Genomic DNA, 21,180 nt, shown 5'->3' on the forward strand with positions numbered 1-21,180 from the left:
ACCATGTCAACTTTTTGCTTTTAGGTATAGCTAACCATTTTCAGCACGCTAAAGCATGAAAATATACACAGAAAACACATTATTTTGTATAAAAAATTCAGTCAATGCGTACTACCTATAGTGCCAACTGATCACATTTTCAGGCTGCTAATTTAGTACATTAGAAACTACTATAATAGTACACAAATAAGGACAGTTTTATAAGTTGGTCAAACACAGCTAACTAGTTAAAAAAAGCCTCAAAAACGCATTTTTAGGGCTACCGTATTTTTCGGACTATAAGACGCACCCAGGTTTTAGAGGAGAAAAATAGGGAAAAAAAATTTTCAGGCAAAAAATGGTAAAATATTTAATATATGGGAGTTGTAGTTTTGGAACAGCTGCAAGGCCACATTGACAGGTGACCCTGCAGCTGTACGGGAATGTATAGGGCGTTTTTTTTGTGGGGCCAGGTGTAGACCGGGCATTTTCAGACACAGGGATACCTAATGTATATGTTTCACAGTAATGTTATACTTTTATATGTATTCTAGGGAAAGGAGGTGAACTTTTATTTATTTTATTTTTTATTATATTTTTTTTAAGTGTTTTTTTTTTTTTTTTTACTATTTTAATATCCCCCGCCTAGGGGGCTTGAACCTGCAATCATTTGATTGCAAGTCCCATAGACGGCAATACAAGTGTATTGCCGTCTATGGGAGATTCTATACATTACTATCGCGGAGGGTCATAGACCAGCCACGATAGTAATATATATCTATGACAGGCCTCGGAGCCTTCATTAGGCTCCCGGCTGTCATCGGAACAGGTCGGCTCCTGCGGCCTCGCCGTGCAGGAGCCGGCCTGCATCACTAAAGGTATGGGGCCGGGGGGGGGGGCTAACTAACTGTCGGGACCTTCGGAGGAGCAGTGGGTTTGCAGCATGGCCGTGCCACTGCCACCGCTGGTTTTCTTCAGCGGCAGTAGCGCGGCAATCCGCAGGCCCCGGCAGCTAAGACACTCCCCGGCATCCGCCGGTCTATTACAGCAGATGCCGGGGACTGTCTTAGCTGCCGGGGCCTGCGGATTGCCGCGCTACTGCCGCTGAAGAAAACCAGCGGTGGCAGTAGCGCGGCCATGCTGCAAACCCACATTCAGACTATAAGACGCACCCTCATTTTCCTCCGAAATTTGCGTCTTATAGTCCGAAAAATACGGTAATTTTTTTTTAAAAAAAATCCTGGATCCGCCACTGCTTATTGCCCGGGAACAATGGGGGCTATAGGAAAAAAATTTCAACTGGGCCAGAATCAGTGGTGTTGCACCTATTAAAAGATGCTAAAAACTGGAGTTGGTACAGCGTACAACCCAGTACAGGAGACCGGGAAGTGAGAGTAAATATGACACTGGCTGTGCCACCTTCTAGGCTGGGTACGCTCCACTCTCACCCCAATCCCTCTCCAGGGATGTGCACAGCCAAGGGGGGTCCTGCAGCACTACCTGATGGAGATGATAGTGGTCTTGTTTCTCCCGCAGCACTTCTAGTTGGGAAAGGGGACCTCTCCTAGCCGAGCCGGTGTGATGGTGTTCAGAAGGGCCCTTTTTGGTGGAGCAGGCACGACCCAGGAGTCCAGTATTGCAGGGTAAACCAAAGAACTTTTTATAGAACAGCTTCAACAGTTGCACCAGTAGCTTGCAGATGGGTTACAGATACACTTCAATCCCCAAAGCCTTGGTCATAGGAGGGTTGCCAGGGATAACACAGATTATGCTGAAATACTTCCACTATTCCTCCTCTCTTACTTCTCCCAGCATCAGTAGATAGGGGTTGTAGCAGGGCAAAGAGACCTGATAGGGACCTGGAAACTAGGCCCGGATGGACCTGGGACAAGAAGACTTACTCCTAGTGGTTGAACTGGTGTCTGATGGAATCCTGCCTAAGTTCTCCTTCTGCACGAAGCAGCATGTCATATGCAGGATGCAGTGGCGTAACTAGGAATGGCAGGGCTGGAAACGGCCTATAAAAAAAAAAAAAAACTAAAAAAAATGCAGCGGTAGCGGCTGTCGCCGGCCCCCTAATGGCAGCTGCCTCTGCTGCTACGGCGGTAGTTATGCCACTGGCAGGATGGTTGTTCAGTTAGGCTCCAGACACTAGACTGAGACACTCCGCTGTAAATACTACCCTGGACTGGACTGAGCTGCAACTCACAGCAGGAGCCTGTATACTCTCTACAACCCCACCCAGTGGCCCTTGATTGGCCATGAGGTAGTAAGGCAATATTTAAACTGAAGAAGGGGAAGGTAACAGGAAAATAACACATCACATTACATATAACATAGAACATATAAGACAGGACAAACAAGACAACCTGCTGGTACAAATGACAAACACGACAAATATAGCAGCTCACTCTGGGATATTGCATTGGCAGAGTGACAAATGTTCATAAATAGTAGAACGGAACTACACTTGTTCCTTGAATGCAAGTTTCCAAGGTGCTCTGTATACTATAGTTCCTTAAAACCACAGGAAATAAAAATAGGAGCATATTACTGAGGTGTATAGTGGAAATTGCCACACCAATACCTCTTCCCTGACATCACCCTGTGCTCTGCAGCAATTGGCAGAATCTGGGCCTTGCACACATCCTGTGCTTCTAAGGGCTCGTTCACATCTGCACCCTGGTCTCCATTCTGGAGGTTTACATTTCCTGCACGAAACTGGACAGGAGATGGAAACCTGCATTCATTTTTCAAACCCATTCATTTGAATAGGTTTGGAAAGTGTCTGGCCGTAAGCGTTTTTTTTTTTTAACCAGTCACAAAGTCGGACATGTAGGACTTTGAGTCCGATTAAAAAAAAAACAGTTTCGCCGCTGAGAGCACAAAACGCTCACCGGCGCTCACGGCCGGACACTGTCTGCCAGGTTTCCGTCTTCTGTCGGCAGAAAATGGAAACCTGAAAACATAGATCAGGCGCTGGTGTGAACCCAGCGTAACTCGCTGTATGAACTACATATAACACTGCTAAAGCTAAGATCTATCTTCTTCTTTTCAGATAATTCTAGTCCAAGTACAGGAGAAAACAGCCAACATGGAGCACTGAGCTCTCTGGATTACCAGTATAATGTGCAGATCATAAAATCCAAAAGAGAAACAAAGCAAAGAGCCCTGGCCCGCAATGTACACCCTCCAAATGTGATATTAAATTGTATAGTAAATTAAGATGGTTATCACTCACTCACTGAGATCGCTGGTATAGCAGAAGTGATGTATCGTTCCGTATTGACCGGTGCCCGGAAGTCTCCCTCGGCAGGAACGAAATATAATGGAACAAATGAAGCAGGTATCTAGCACAACGATCCGGCATCCGTGTGAATTAAAACGTAACTTCTATTATTTCTTTAACATTATTGAAGTTTTTCAACTGTACTACACTATTGTGCCACTTGGCGTTTCTTTCCTTTTTGCACACTGTGACTATGGCCACGGCTCCTGTCGCATTGCTCAACTTTTTTGCTCCAGTGACGCCACCTGCTTGTTTGCAATGTGACTCCATTTGCTAATGTGAGTGAAGGAGTCGCAGGGCGACATTGTGATCTTTGGTTGCGCAATGAGTGTTGCGGCCTAAGTCGCCGTGTAGCCCTTGCCTAAAAGTGGTAGAATGGGGAATGGTCTGCTTATAGAGGGGTGACTGTCATAATGTATAATGTGGAAGGAAGTTAGATCACGTAAAAAAAAAAAAAAATCAGGCTGTAGATGGCGCATTCTTCTCAAAAGGATGGTCTTCTGTATTAAGCCCTAGTAGACCATATACAAAAATAAAAATAACGTGTGCTTTTCTTGCTTTAAATGTTTGTTAGTTTTTGCTTAAAAGGTATAAGAAACAATTCAATAGAACTAGGTATGGAAACCTCATACAACAGTATAAACTAGGGCTTTTGTTTGGTCGCCGCTACTTTTCATGACTATTCCAGTGATGTATAGTCGCTACATTGGCTGCCTATTTATTATAGAATGAAATATAAAGTTATCACTCTCATCCACAAGGCTCTCCATAATGCCGCACCTCCATACATTTCCTCCCTCATCTCTGTCTACCGCCCAACCCGTGTTCTCCGTTCACTCAATGACCTAACACTTACATCCTCTATTATCAGAACCTCCCACGCTCGTATACCAGACTTCTCCCGAGCTGCACCACTTCTCTGGAATGCTCTACCCCGGACAATCAGATTAACTCCCAATTTCTACAGTTTCAAACGCAAACTAAAGACACATCTTTTCAGACAAGCCTATCACAATTTCTAACGTAAACCCTTAATCCTCCTCTGTCCCCGCTCCCACATTACCCCACATGATATGATGTCATCTCAGGATAACTTTATCTGTCCAAGCTCCATCCACATGTTAACGGACACAACTGGTGACGTCTCATAAAGTTTTATGTTTGTGTAATGACAGTCACCTCTATTACAGAATTATCTGACCCCCTGTATAAGCAACACCACCCCTGCTACCTCTTGTGTCACCCCCTCTACCTCATAGATTGTAAGCTCTTGCCAGCAGGGCCCTCAGTCCCATTGTGTGAAATGACTTTCTTTGTAATGTATCTTCCTGTCTGTATTTGAACCCTACAAATTGTACAGCGCTGCGGAATATGTTGGTGCTATATAAATAAAATGTATTATTATTATGCATATAAAAAAATACCATAAGGGTCTGTAAAGTAAGTATATTGTGTAGGGATGGGCTGCGAGCTTTTTATCTAAAGAATCTAGAAAAGAAATCGAGACTGTTTAAGTAATGTCGAATGACATGTTGTGCATGGTTTGCTGGCATAGCAGCTAGAACACACCCTTGTAATGAAGAGTGGCAGGACTTCTACAGTATTGTGTCACATGCTGTGGCTTTGGTCTGAAGTGGGTGGGTTGTTCTGGAAAGCGATTCATCAAAGGGAGGGCCTCCACCAACCACTCATACACGTGAGGGAGAAATTTCTGCAGGGGCACACAAAAGATATGACACACAGTGCTCTGTACAATGACACACACAGCAAACAAGGCATCCTTACCAGTATAAACCATCTACCATATCTTGACATTCTAGTGTTAATGAAAGATAAACAGCCACATCAATGAAATGCAAGTGAACAATAGAAATCTCTACTACAGTCCAAGTTAGTTAAAATTTGGGGAGTGTAACATCATTTTACTTCACCCATCCTTATTTCACTACTAGATGGTTGTTAGATGTCTGTGTTCACTATGTTCACTTCTGCGCTATAGTCTCTGTTGGAGACTAAGTCGCTATGTCTGCCGAACATAAGTAGAAGAAAAAGTTCTTCCCTCTGCCGATTTCAGATTAAAATCGACGGATACCTGATGGGCCCCATTATAGACAATGTGGTGCACTTGGCTTCGTGTGTAACTGCTGTTTTAGCGGTCCGCTTCTCCGTTGTTTGAGTCCATCAGGAGAAATTAGTGTGAATTAATCTAGCATTAGATTGTATCACACAGACAGTGTATTAACAATATTTCAGCACTTACTTTCATATCACACAATGCCATGTGCTATATATAATATAAATTGTGTGAAATCTGTGCCCCAATAACGTCGACTGAGGCTTTAGATCTGCAAAGGTGGTAGGAAAATTATGGTTTTAATATATTCTCTAAATAGTCTACTCTGGATACATAAAACAGCCCATATGGATATTATATGTAAATTAACACTAAAGGGTGTTACTCATATCCAGGGCAATGGTGGGAGTGGGTGATGAGGTCAACACAAATTATTTATGACATTTGCATCTGTAGATAAACCTGCACATTTCTTTTAGTACTCAAATATATTATTTCTTCCTGTCACCTGTAAAAATAAGACTGTGCATGAATGCCATATGCATATTTTATGTAATATCACTAATAACACTATACAATGACTAGTAGTTGGCAGTATGACAACGAGTAGTACAACTAAACAAACACACCGTGACCAAATAATACCTGTGTAGAGTGACAATATAATAAGTGACCCTGCATAGAAGGGAGGTCTGTGAATGATGCAAAATGCAAAAAGTTTATATTATATTATTAATATTGCACATAATGTGCGGTGAAGCTGGAAAAAAATCAGGAGGATGGGGAATTAGGAAAATAAAGAATTTGAGCCATTTTTTTTTATTATTGTTTATTTAAGGATTTTTCACAGTAAAACAATCAACAAATTCGACAACCAGTATTACTCCAAAGAGAGAAGAAAAAGTAAAAAAAAAAAACGACCTTTAAGGTACCAATGTAAACATGGTAAGGAGATCAGCATAGATCATCAAACAAACACAGACACATTGCATATTCAGAAAGATGACAAGGACACCAGTAGATCAAGACAAGACAAGACAAGACAGGAAACAAGGGGAGAATAGGGGGAAGGAAGACTGAAAGAATTTAGTGAAATGCAGTATCATATAGTCTGGGTTGTCCAGAACGTAACCCACAAGTTCCAGATGGCGTGAAATCGCTCCTCCTCATTATTAAGGACAGAGGTTAAGTACTCCAAAGAAAGCGCACTCCTGATCCTACAGTTCCTCCAGGGAAGGGGGGCCTGCTGGCGCCAATGTTTAGCTATCAGACACCGAGCAGGCGTCAATAGAAATAAAAAAAGGCGGAGAGCGGGCTTGCGCAACTTGCGGGAAAACGCACCCCCAACACCTGCTCCAGTAGAACCTGAACCTAGCACCAGAAGGGGGTCAGGGAAGGGCAGGACCAAAATAGGTGAAAGATATGGGCGGGGCGAGCACCACAAGGGCAGAAGGAGTTTGGGATGGACCTATCAAAAGAGTGAAGGAGGGCAGGCGTGTGGTACCAATGCATCAGCATTTTGAAGTTCTCTTTATGAACAACACAATTTGAGGACTTAAAGAGGACCTTTCATCAGATTGGGCACATGCAGTTCTATATACTGCTGGAAAGCTGACAGTGCACTGAATTCAGCGCACTATCGGCTTTCTCGATCTGTGCCCGGTGTAAAGCGCTATTGGTCCCGGTACCGTAGCGCTGTAGTGTCAGAAGGGCGTTTCTGACAGCCAGGGATGCCCTTCTGCCCAGCAGCGCCTATCGCGCTGTACTGTGGAGCGGGGAGGAACGCCCCCTCCCTCTGCTCACACAGCTCGTTCATAGACGAGTATTATCAGGAGGGGGCGTTCCTCCCCGCGCACACTGTACAGCGCTATAGGCACTGCTGGGCAGAAGGGCGTCCCTGGTTAACTGTCAGAAACGCCCTTCTGACACTAAAGCGCTACGGTCCCGGGACCGATAGCGCTTTACACCGGGCACAGATCGGGAAAGCCGATAGTGCGCTGAATTCAGCACACTGTCAGCTTTCCAGCAGTATATAAAACTGCCTGTGCCCGATCTGATGAAAGGTCCTCTTTAAGCCCCCTATCCCAGATGAGGAACCAGTCAGCGTCCGAGATGGGTTGTCCCAAATAGGTTTCCCACCGGGACATATAAGGATGCTTGGGCAAGACCTCGGGAGTGGGGTCCGATAGAATGCGGTATATGTCTGAGACTAACCCCTGCGTTCCAGAACCAGCCTTGCAAAGCCGTTCAAACAGCGTAGGGATGGGCGCAACTGTCCTCCGAAGAACTGAAGATGCATAGTGAGAAATTTGAACATATGTGAATTCGCTAGACCCGGGGAGGCAAAATCTGGACCGGAGTTCAGCAAACCGCAAAAGTGCCCAGGTTCGATAGTCAATAATATCAGCCAACCGAAAAAGGCCAGCTTTCAGCCACGGCCCAGCCACGGGTTCAGCGAGTCCAGGTGGAAAATGAGGGTGCAGGAGAAATGCAGTCATTTGAGTCATTTTCTGATGGGCTTTGCTTTTACAACATTCACCGTGTAGCAAAACTAACATATGATACTTGATATGATAAAAAATTAAAAAAGAATCTTTAAGTTGCCATATTCTCAAACCCGTAACTTTTTTTTATATTTCTTTATGTAGTGCTGTGTAAGGTATCCTCTGGGGTCCATTCACACGGAGGAAAATAGCGCTAGCAGAAAATTCTGCTAGTGGAAAAAAAAGCTAGCAGTACCCATTGAAGTCAATGGGAGACATTTTTTTCAGCGTGGAAAATTCTGCACCAAATAAAGCGCCATTTTCCTCTGTGAGAATGGACCCTTATTGTGAGGGACATGTATGGATTTTATTTATACCATTTTGAGGATTGTCTAACTTTTGATCACTTTTTGCTACATTTTTTCAATATTCTACTTTTTTCTACTACAGTGTTCACAATATGGACTAAATGTTTTTAAAATCTTTATAGTTCTGGCATTTTCAGACATAGGGATTCCTATTGTGGTTATATGTCATCTAAACTTTTTTCTAACTTTCATTTTTACACTTAATAACTAGCAGGGTAGCAGCGGTAGTGGCTGCCACAGGGCCTTGGACATTAGGGGGCCCAGCGACAGCCGCTACTGCTGCGGGTTTTTTTTTTTTTTTTTAATAGGCCGTTACCGGCTTGAGTTAATTCAACCGGTGACAGGCCCTATTTACTTACCTCTCCTGGTTCCGGGCAGGCTTCAGGATTTGTTGTGTGACATTCCTGACATCACATGACCAGGGCCTGCATCCTTATGTGTTGCGACGCAGGTACCGGGTCACGTGACGTCCCATACATCATTGAAGATAGATGACATCAGCGGGGAGTGCAGCGGAGCCAGGGAGAGGAAAATAACAGTGTTTTTTTATGTTTGTTTCCCCTCCGGGTCTCCGATTATTATACTCTGGGGGTCTGAAAAGTGTGCAGGGGCTACTATGGGGCATCATACTGTTTGTGCAGGGGCCACTATGGGGAATAATACTGTGCGCAGAGGCCATTATGAGGCATAATAGTGCGTTTAGGAATGCGGTGTGGGGGTAGGTCATTCGGGGTCTTTGGCGTCGGTAGGGGGGGGGGGCATGTCAAAAGTTAGCCACTCCTAGTTACACCAATACTTGGGATCACCTATACAATATACTGCAATACTGTCTGTATGGGTAATAGGTCTCCATGGTTTAAAACTCCGCTTATTAGTGATGCCCATACTTATAGATCAGATAGGCTTGCTCAGTACCTATGTATGTATGCCTCACTAGTACCAGCTTCCCATTTTCTCTCAACCAACAAAACAGGGCTGACTGTAGCCTACAAAACAATTAGCAAATAACCATATCTGGTGAGTCCCTATGATAAAATCAAAAACAGTTCACTGAAAAGAACATCATTATAGATCATATCACTGAGAAAAAGTCACATTTACCTGATTTAAAGAGGACCTGCTGGAAAGCCAACAGTGCGCTGAATTCAGTGCACTGTCGGCTTTCCCGATCTGTGCCCCAGGTAAAGAGCTATCAGTCCCGGTACCGTAGCTCTTTACAGTCAGAAGGGCGTTCCTGACAGTCTGTCAGGAACGTCCTTCTTCAAAGCAGCGCCTATCGCGCTGTACCGTGTGAGCTGGGAGGAACGGCCCCCCCCCCCTCCCCTCCTGATAATACTCATCTATGGACGAGCACTGTGAGCAGAGGGAGGGGTCGTTCCTCCCCGCTCACACTGTACAGCGCTATAGGCGCTGCTGTGGAGAAGGACATACCTGACTGACTGTCAGAAGGACGTACTTGACTGACTGTCAGAAACACCCTTCTGATTGTAAAAAGCTACGGTACCGGGACCGAAAGCTCGTCACCCAGGGCACAGATCGGAAAAGCTGACAGTGCGCTGAATTCAGTGCACTGTCTATTTTCCAGCAGTATATAGAACTGCCTGTGCCCCGGACCATGAAAGGTCCTCTTTAAGATGAAGCAGTGGTTCACTGCTGGGTGCAAACAGGACGATATAATATATGGTGGAGATTGCACAGGAACATAAAACTGATAAAACAAGCACTCTACAGTGGATGTTGATAAGGAGTTTAAATCGTAATAAGTTCCATATAGTAAACAGCACCTAGTAGTAATCCCATCAGGATACTAAATCTGCCTCTATAGTATACATGCACTTAAAAATACCACCATACAGTGATGGAATAATACCACCATGCAATGACTAACTCCAAACAAAGCTCTTTTCACATTTACTCATTCAAATTCTGTAAGTTACAGTGCCTTCCATTCTATCCTCATAAACAGTGTATGCCACACTCCCCCCAGGGTCAGGTGTCTCCACAAAAAGTACCGTAGTAACCTCAGAGGTGTAACCTGATGCTTCTGGATCACCATACAAAATCTGTACAGCGACTCCTATGTACCTTTAGCCACTTAAAATAGTGGCATATTTTATGTGACAGAGGGAATTTGGGCCCTCCTCAGGCTCTAGGGCCTGGTAGTGACCACTACTGCTGAGTTACCATGTATAAACAGCTGCTCTTCCCCTTACTCTGACACACAGCGCTTAGGTTTCTCAATATTTGTTCCGGATCCCAGTCAGTCAATTTGGCCATTAGATTTTGTCCATTTTGGGATTTGCTGAAATCTTAAACTTTTGGAAAATTCCTAAGAAATTAGATTGGTGCCAAAATGATTCACTCACCTCTATCTGTCTGTGCTTGGTGGATGATCACAGGTAGTTTCCATGTCAGAGAAAACAGAATACTGCACAGCATAGGGACAGGTATGTGTAACCATATAGAGAGAATTGGATTAGATTAGTTAGATTAGAATCATAGATTATAAGAATTCTGCAAACGCTAGACTGTTTCTGGAACTGAAAGTGGACACTCACTCTACATTTATGGTGTACATTCTTGATACCAAAAATGCTCAGATGGTAAGAGCCCATTAGGATTTCATTGCGGCCCCTGGAAGTCGCTTAGTCTCACCTTTACACCTAAAAAATATGTTCACTCCTGATCGAATGTGTATTAAAAGTTCAGAAGATATTCACTCAGAACTGAAAAGAAAAGTATCATGTTGAATTGAAAACCTAGCATGCATGTATTTAGAGAGAGTAGAAGGAATAGCTGTGGGGAAACAAAGGTTATGCCGACGGCTGTTGAAGTTGTATGGTGAGTGTAAATCTCTGGCACGATAGAGTAATGTGATAAAGGATCAGCTGTAATGCCTGACACGGAGAAACAAGACATGGTTTTCATACAAAAAAACAGACCCTTTTTCTATTCCTGTACAAGTCATTTAACTATCTAGTCCCTGGGAAAGAGGCTACATTTATCTGATGTCATAGGAAGCCATGGTTCACCGCAGAACGCAGACTGGCCGCAGATATGGTATATGGTAGGGATAGCACAAGTGAATAATACTAATAATATAACCACTCACACACCTACAATCCATGAGGAGGATACGGATGCGTAGCATACCATGTGCATACAGATAAGCCTTATATAAGGTGCCAGTCACATGATAATGAAGGGGGCACAATGCGATCCAATTTCTAGCTCTCTAACGCAAACACAGCCTGTTATATGTTTATGCAGGACACAAACTCAGAACTTAACCATGCACTGCACTGATACTCGCATTTATACTTTTAACAATAAGGGTACGATCACACGGCGGTATTCCTCTTAATTTTCCAGCGCCATATTTGACTATGGACTAGATACAATGGGGTGCCAATACAGGATATTTCCATTCCATTGCTGGTTAGGCCCAGATGAAAGGGCTTTATCCACATGGAGCCTCGAGCCGCGGAATTTGTGACAAGATCGAGCAGGACACTGATTTTTTTCAGTGTCCTACTGCGATCTGGGAATCCACCCCAAAATCTGCTGCAATTTCCTACGTGTGAACATTCTCTTAAAACGCTCCAAAACTTACTCTTTTTTTTTCAGGGAAAAGATACTTATCTTTGTTTGTTTTTTTTCAGATACACATGGCAGTTATGTTACAAAAAGCAATGGTTTTGTAGTAAAATTAGCCTGTTTTGATGGCTTGTAAGTGCTACAGGATTATTGCTCAGTGGCGTAACTACAGTGGCGAATAGCAGCAGAGGCAGCTGCCACAGGGCCCGGGACATTAGGGGCCCAGTGACAGCCGCTACCGCTGCTATCATTATGCTTTTTGGACCCCCAAGTGTAATGATTGGCGGACCGGTAGAGGTTAGAAACACTGTTACTTACCTCTCCACGATCCTGCCTGGCCTCCTTCCTGACGTCCTTTCTAACGTCTCTGACATCATATGAACCCGGCCTGCGTCCCGGGTCATGTGACATCCGACGTCATTGAAGAAGGACGGCAGCAGAGGCCGACAGCGTAGGAGCCGGGGGACAGGTAAGAAACAGTAGTTTTTTATGTTTTTATTCCCCCGAGTCTCCGATTATTATACTCTGGGGTCTGAAAAGACCCCAGAGTATAATAATTGTTTATGGGTGTCCACAGTGGGACATAATACTGTGTTCCGGGTGTCCACAGTGGGACATAATACTGTGTGCAGGGGCCACTATTGGGGATAATACTGTGTGCAGGGGCCACTAAGGGACATAATACTGTGTGCAGGGGCCACTAAGGGACATAATACTGTGTGCAGGGGCCACTATGGGGCATAATACTGTGTGCAGGGGCCACTATGGGGGATAATACTGTGTGCAGGGGCCACTATGGGGGATAATACTGTGTGCAGGGGCCACTATGGGGGATAATACTGTGTGATGGGGCCACTATGGGGGATAATACTGTGTGCAGGGGCCACTATGGGGAATAATACTGTGTGCAGGGGCCACTATGGGGGATAATACTGTGTGCAGGGGCCACTATGGGGCATAATAGAACGCGCAGGAATGCGTAGGAGGGGGTCGGTCGAGGTCTTCGGCGTCGGTCGGGGGGGGGGGCATGTCAAAAGTTCGCCACAGGACCCCGCCATTCCTGGTTACGCCCCTGTTATTGCTATTAGAAAGACAAATTTATGGCTATGAGACTAGTTGTTAGATGATGAAGAATTGGCTTTTCAAAAAATATCTTATCTGTAATAGAATCATCATGGGATTCAATATCACCTTCCTCACTGTTCTGTGAATGTTTATGTTGATGGGATTCTTGCATGCCCTCACATTTCCTAACAGATTTCCTTCTAGTGCCCCTAGCAGCACTAACATCAGTGGCTCACCCCTGCACTCATGTCTTCCCCCTCTACATAAAAGAAATAATGTTTATTGGGTGTCCACAACAAAAAAAAGCCAAAAACTATGAAATAAGGGAGCGTTCACACTACCGTCGGTGTCCGACATGTAGTGTCCGCTCCTAGTGTCCGCTCAAAATCTGTCACGGACACTAGGAGCGGACACTAGCTGTGTCCGTGACACCTGTCATTCATTTGAATGGGCATCAGGTGCGTTCTTTTGCACTCCGTGCCCGTCCTTTCCTGTCCGCGAGTGAAGATGTCCGACTTCTCAAGCGGACAGAAGAACCCTGCATGCAACCGTATCTCATCTTCTATCCAGGTTAGAGGTGACACAAAGCATACTAGAAGCTCCTTTCAGTTACACTTCTCCCTAATAATCCTATCTCTTAATCCCTGTAATATTGTAATCACAGACATATATCATCAATACATTCACACATAGAAAGTTTCATTCATGTCCAACAACTTCTTGGTGCATTATTTTTTGTCAGTGAGTGTAAATTCTTATATAACTAATATGTTACATTGTAACCCTGACCATTGGAAAGCTAAGCACTTTTAATCACCAATATTTATTTATTTAGCTCGCTTATACAGCACAAACATATTCCGCAACGTTTTGCAGATATTACCATAACTGTCTCAAGTAGGGCTCACAATCTAAATTACTAGAGATGAGCGAACACTGTTCGGATCAGCCGATCCGAACAGCACGCACCCACAGAAATGAATGGAAGCACCTGTGACGCCGGCCGGCCGCCGGCAAAGTCAGCGTCACAGGTGCTTCCATTCATTTCTATGGGTGCGTTCTGTTCGTATCGGCTGATCCGAACAGTGTTTGCTCATCTCTATAAATTACCTATCAATAATATATCATTATGCAATATAGCTCCTCTAACTGCTCTAAACTACTAACCAATACAGTTACAATAAAAATCTACCCAGGACATCTTCAAACCCATATTCAAAAAAGGAAAATTTGCCTTCTAACACAGATATATAAGTGGGCAGGTATCATTGTGTATCTAGGCAAAATTTCCAAACAAAACAGGACCAGGTTTTCTATCTTTCTTATAGAAAGAACAACTCAAAGGCTAGGGCTTCACAGTGATTTTTGCTTATAGAGTAAAGGTAGAATCACTGTTTTACGGACTGCAACCTCAATGATTCCATACCATTGTCACGAAAAATACAGGTTATAGGTTGGACTTGATGGACTAATGTCTTTATCCAACCTCATCTACGATGTAACTACGTAACTATGTAACAGCATTGGACTTGTTGCAATGGCTGCAAAGTGGCCCATAACCTTTTTTTTTTCCTAAAGGAAAACCCTGAGGCTGCTCTGTATTAATGCAGTGATTTGACTGTCATTTGTGGGTGATCATGTCACCATGTCACCCCGCACTTACAACTACATAGTCTTTTGTTTCTAGCAATGGGTTAAACAGCGCAGTCCTTTAAATGAAATAGATGGGCAGATTAGCTTGACCAATTAATTCTTTTCTGCTGTCAGCTTGCATGTGTGCTACACATGATCAAACAAGGAGAGACAGCATGGGCCTTTTACTGAGATTATACCGAGTAGAGTAAACAAAGGCTCAGGCACAGAGACATGCTGGGGGAGATTTATTATTAGGGGAATTGTTAAAGTCAGTTTTGCTGGAGTCTGCGTTGCTGTAATTTGCACCAAATATTTGATAAATTTGGCACATATTTAAGTCGAACACTTCTATCTTGAGATACTAGTATGGAGAAATTAAACACTTGTTACTAGACTCCATTCTAAATAAAAGTTGCCAGGAGTTTCATCAGAGGGACATTGTGTGATCTACCTATCAATAGTTAACTCCTACTGAACAAAATATGTGAAAGTCTATCATATATCTGTACATCTCTTATTTGCTGTACATACTCTGTTATTTGAAATATTATTCTACATATTTGCTTCTGCAGTTTAGTATTCAGCCAAGACTAATGTTGGGTCATTGTCTTTTAGAGGACCTGCTCTCTGCCTGAGCGTGAGGGGGAGGCTGCTGGAGCAGCGCTGCTCCAGTGGCCTCCCCAATCCACCGCTCGGTGCTAAGCCAGTCCAGGACAGCTTGTCCTGGACTGGCTTAGGTAAGCAAAAATGACGCCCTCCCTGGGGACCTGGCATAGTGCCGCCTGAAGCGGTCGCTTTAGGTCGCCTCATGGGAGGTGCGGCGCTGGCCAGAGGCCACCTACCCCCCACCCCTCCTATAACTAGGAGCTGTGCACATGCACCTCCACTGACTTCACCAATGGCCAACCACCATGGTCTACAGCAGGGGTGGGCAATTAATTTTCCCATGGGGCCACATGAGAAATTGTAATGGTTCTAGAGGGCCATGCGAGCCGTGGCTCCATCTGCCCCCTAGTTTAAGGTCCCCCCTACATGTGCATTCAGTTTACCTGCACCCCTAAATCTGCCCCTAGTTCCCCCCTTTTGCTCACACATGCTGTCTCTTCTCTCTTTATCATCCAGCAGCCTCCATTGCCGGCAGCTTGCAGAAAGCCCACAGTCCCATGTGGCTCTGCCCACTAATGAGTCATAGCTCCACCCATAGCTCCTGATGATAGGCTGTGATAATATCATCACAGGTCCTTGAAAAAACTTCCACTAGCTATGCGGGCCAGATAGAAGCAGTCAGAGGGCCGGATGTGGCCCGGGGGTCGTACATTACCCAGGTCTGGTCTACAGAGTCGGTCTGAACCAGAGACCAGCTGTGTAACTTGTGTCTTTCCACAGATGAGCAACTCTGTCGTGAAGCTCACGGTTATCTTGCCATTGCCCATACATACCAGCTCAATGTGCATGAAGTGCTACAATACAGTCTTGCAAAACACAACTTCACAAAAATCTTATATTAAGGACTAGGTGGGTCTTGCATTACCCTGTGATGTAGAAATTACATTAATCTACCATCCATCACCTGCTTTTCTTAATTGACCCTGCACTACTCCACTCAAAGTCCCAGCATCCAATGGCCATGACACCTACGTACTATCTGACGTACTGCTCCTTACTGCTCTCTTATCTTTCCTCAGAGTCCCCTACATCAACCACCAAGTAATCAGCTTCATTTTGTACCTAGCATACTTAACAAATCCTATCCCATACTACAATAACTCTTACCGCCCATTTATGTAATCTGGCACTCCATCTTGCACATAGCCCATTAAACCAGATTGAGGTTTTACAGGAATTATAAGTTTATGGCAATATGGACATTTAGCAGAATTTTCACTGTGTGTGGCTTTACCATAAGAAAGCTACGATATCTCCTCTAACTTTCCTATAAACATAAATGCAAGGATAGGCTGAGTGTACATGTCTATGTGTATAGGAGAATAAGCCTCTGTTAGACTGGGGATTGAAGGATCATGTGTGTTAAAATCCAGCAAGCTTTCCTACCATCGGAGCAGGCTGGGGTGGTTAGAGGCAATCCCTTCATTTAGGCATCCTGGGAGACTTCCTACTTGGAGGTAAATTGAAGTCTGTCCATTGTTTTATCACCCGCTATATTTATATAAGTCATCTCCAGGCTAGTAGTGAACCAATATTTTACCTTTTTCACTTTTATCAGTTTCTCTATTAAACTGATATTGAGTACAATGGGGGTTTTCTGTAAATATTATTATGTGGCCCCTCGAACTTTGTCTCACCTCTACAGTGTGCTGAGAGGGACAGAGGATCGGATAAACTTCCATTTATGCTACAGCAGGAATCTGACATTAGCTTACATTAGCATAGCATAGTAATATTACAGAGTATACTGACAGGCTGGTTAGAAGGGCCAGCTCTGTCCTGGGGAGCCCCCTGGACCCAGTACAGGTGGTGGGTGACAGAAGGATACTGTCTGTGGTGACTTCCATGTGGGAGAACAACTCCCATCCCATCTAAGAGACTGTGACAGCACTAGGCAGTACTGTCAGTGACCGACTGCTTCACCCCAAGTGTGAGAAGGAGCGCTATCCGAGATCCTTCCTCCCAACCGCAGTCAGGCTGTATAATCAACATCAGGCTAAGCGGAGATCACTCCGCACAGAGAACTAAATGATCCTGAGTCTCTTTTCTATTTTGTTGCTATGACTCCTAGTATTTTTTCCATCTGCTATTCTGATCTTGTATGTGTTCTTTCTTGTAATATATTACTGTATTATCATTCTGCTGTAACACACTGAATTTCCCCATGGTGGGACTATTAAAGGATTATCTTATCTTATATTACTTCACCTTAAATACTTCACTGAGCTTACATGGTACCAACTAGGCTACATCCAATCCACACAGATGTCTAGATATTCACTTCCACACGGATAGGTCACCTTATTGCATCTGTTATTGATGCTCACTCTAATCTCCCACCTTAGTGTTATTACTGGGTGACAAATACTATAGAGTAAAAAATGCAATGGCCGCCTGGATATATATGACGCAGCAGTGTTAAAAAATGAACCTTGAAATTGGTATAGTGAAAGCTAGAATAAATAAGCCATCAAGCGCTGTGACAAACGAGTGGCTATACGCCCATAGTAGTACTATTTGAAAAGGTTTCTTCTCTCCAGATCTTGAATACCAATATACTGTTCCTAACCTGAGCTACTATGTACAGCTGTGATACATCACTTGCACGTTACATTGCAGTAGGTTTTTTTCTGAATAGTGCTTGTGTGCATTCTGTCCATTTACTCACTTATTTTATACGTGCTCTTAGGATTCTAGACCCTTTGTTAATGTGACCTCACGGTGAGGGGCTTTAGCAGTTCGGAGTCATCTTATTTTTATGGTGCTGTGGAATATGTTGGTGCTATATGAATAAAAATGAATCAAAAAAATCTGTTGCTTTTGAAAATCAATAAATTTTTTTAAGCCATAAAATGTGGCAAGCTGAATCCTTCTTCCAGTGAGGATTGTCACCCGGCCCTCGATCCCAGCACAATTGTTGTTAATCTAATGTATATGGCTGACCTAATTATTACGTATTATCTAGACGGATATATAGTAGATGCCAATGAATGGAGAAGAATTCTAGTTTTCATTTTCACACTCATTTCAGTTTATTCATCTACACATTTGAGTTATAATAGAGGAGGCAATGTTTTTTCTAGAAAGTTCAGCCTCATCACTATCTTTTAGTTTCATGGTCTGTGTCTCTTTCATGCTTTCTCACCAGATCCCCTCCTCTTTCACGCTCTCTGCCCCTCGCACTCTCTCTAGATTATTAACTTCCTGAGCTACAGAAACCAGTTCCACAACTTTCGCTCTGGCATTGTTCATCCAAAGCCTGCAGATGATACAAGATAGAGGAGACAGGCAGACAGGAAGGACATCTAAGAGGATCTACTTTATTATTTTAGTGTATATAGATGGCTGAATGGTGAGCAGGTATTTGTCCCATATATGAAGCAAAGTCTCAAGATGGGATTCTGATGTATATAACTTTACGTCTCTAGTTTATCTTACCACCTGGATCCTATTTTGAGTCTCCATGCCAAGTCTTGTCATCAGCACTTTTTGCTTATCCTTATTGGTAAAACTTTGTCCTTCCATCTGTCTTCATGACACTGTACAACGAGAGACTCATGTAGTGTCTCCCCCAGATGTAATGCCCCATACTAGCAGAATATTTAGACGTAGTACAACATGGGCACCTCAGCTGCCACTCAGAGTGACCTCTTGGTACCTACCAGGAGAGAGCGCTCTACTGACACCATCACAGAACACACAACTACAGTCAGCCATGAGGGAAGTTACCAAGATCATCTCCAACATGTTATCAGGTGAGGCTATACATTAAACTATCAATATACGTTTATTTCTGAACCATCAATACTGTATACCACTAGAAAAAAGCCAAACAATGCCCAGTTAGATGCCCAGTACTCCACATAGCCTTGGGATTTGTTCATGTTTGCACTTTAATGTCATTAAAACTGAACTAAACCCATATGTAACAATATTACATTACATTGGCCCACGATCACTGTAAAGTTGACTATAGATGTAACATTTATGGTAATGCTTATAATGGTATGACTTCTAATGGGACTTGATGGCGCCTACCAAGGGGTGAAAAAAATAGGGCAGTCTGCATCTTTGTTGTCAAATCTGGCGGATTCTGCAACACAGATGTCAATGAAGATATCAACAAAACCCTGATGGGATAATCCAGTTAAAATGATTACTTATATGTGAGAGGATCACATTGGTAAAGTCTGCCATCATGGTCCTTTAAATCAAGTAATAGAAATTTATCAGCAGTGCCAAAGGGATTTAAGCCTTCGAAAGACCTCCTATTTTATGATGGGAGAATATTTTGTTTGACTGGATCTCCCCTTTAAGAATTTCGTTCACTACTAATGGCAGATTTACTGTGGGAATCTATGAGACTGAACATCCCTTCCATACAGCAGAGTGGTGTTGTTTCTGCAGAATGTGCATGAATTTATAAAACTTTTTATCTCGTAGTACATAGAACTGAAGGGCCGCTGCTTCTAAATCGTGATAAGAATAAATATTGCCACTCCATCTGGGGAGATCCTTCACTTCTTAACTATAAAAGGTAAGAACTAGTAAGAACCAAAAGATCTCTTCCACTTTAGATTTGTTTCCAGTTTTTATACTTAGCCGCGACGGAATATGCACACACGGATTTGCGTGTGAACTAACCCTTAGAGGACTGAGGAGCTGAGGCCTTTCCATCAACAGCAGATGCCATCCATATTATACCCAGTTGCGAACAGTGACAGCCCTGATCATGGCTGTTAACCAATTAAATGCTGGGGCCATTGCGACTGTGGCATCTAATCCACCCTATTGGGATAGATCATAGCCCCCAGAACGTCATGGAGGGGCAGCAATCCATTGGTAAGATATCTGAGAAACTGTCAAAGACTCTCAGGCTTGTCATTACATAACCTGAATTACACCCTACCAGAGGTGTAATAGAAAGGCTTTACGTATACAATATACTGCTAATTATTGCAGTATATTGTAAGAGCAATCAAACTCTCTAGAGTTCAAATGTTAAAAAAAAAGTCTAATTATATATATTTATATATCTCTTGTGCCAACTCAGGTGTTATTTTATCTCACAGGATCGCCGTCTCCAGTATAAGGTGGAATTCACACGGAGAATTCTGGCGCGTGATCTTGCACGTATACGGCGTGTCAGAGTTTTCGCGCTCAAAAAGATCCAATTGATTTCAATGGGAGTTACGATCGTATACGGCGCGTAATTTTGCACCCGTAATTTTGCAGCCACAAAATTACGGACGCAAAATTACGCGGTGTATACGATCGTAACTCCCATTGAAATCAATGGGATCTTTTTGAGCGCGCAAACTCTGACACGCCGTATACGTGCCAGATTGCGCTCCACTTTACTACGTGTGAATTCCCCCTCAGATGGCTTCACATCCAAGAACTTCATGTCCACATAGGCTCCGCAGGTTCAAAACTGACCTCAACAGCTTTATTTCTCCAACAACAACAGGCAGAGATACAACACATGTTCGCAAAACAGTTTTAACAATAAAACAAATCCTGGTCGTCTGACCGCTAACTTCACAGGATACTATCCCTTACTATCGGGGTGCAATCCTAAAGCCTAGAACCTCAAAACAATACAATGCTCATAGTAGAACGTGTAGGGGCAACTCTCCAGGCCCTTGGCTCAGCCTGTCTTCCTCAGAGACAGCGATGTCTCAATTATAATCTCCCAACTGACACCTAATGATGTCCATTAAACAAACCAAACCTTGGACTGCCCAGCTATATGGATGGGACCTGCTCTTTTCTTCCCTCGCCAGAAAAACAACCACTTGAAACGCCGTAAAGTTGCACTGCCACTATATATATATATATATATATATATATATATATATATATATATACACAGTGGGGCAAAAAAGTATTTAGTCAGTCACCAATAGTGCAAGTTCCACCACTTAAAAAGATGAGAGGCGTCTGTAATTTACATCATAGGTAGACCTCAACTATGAGAGACAAAATGAGAAAACAAATCCAGAAAATCACATTGTCTGATTT

The 21,180-nt window shown here is 43.4% G+C and overlaps 1 protein-coding gene across 1 annotated transcript in view; it reads left to right on the plus strand.

Annotated features, from left to right (window-relative positions):
* The first annotated feature begins 18,619 nt into the window (after window positions 1-18,619).
* Window positions 18,620-21,180, plus strand: part of CIROP (ciliated left-right organizer metallopeptidase) — a 37,773-nt gene continuing 35,212 nt past the window's right edge. Inside the window, exons 1-2 of the mRNA XM_075276841.1 lie at window positions 18,620-18,911; window positions 19,600-19,693. Coding sequence (XP_075132942.1) covers window positions 18,620-18,911; window positions 19,600-19,693 — 386 coding nt within the window. The remainder of the gene's footprint in view (window positions 18,912-19,599; window positions 19,694-21,180) is intronic.

The sequence above is a fragment of the Leptodactylus fuscus genome, chromosome 1, assembly GCF_031893055.1.
Source record: "Leptodactylus fuscus isolate aLepFus1 chromosome 1, aLepFus1.hap2, whole genome shotgun sequence".
NCBI classification, from domain to species: Eukaryota; Metazoa; Chordata; class Amphibia; order Anura; family Leptodactylidae; genus Leptodactylus; species Leptodactylus fuscus.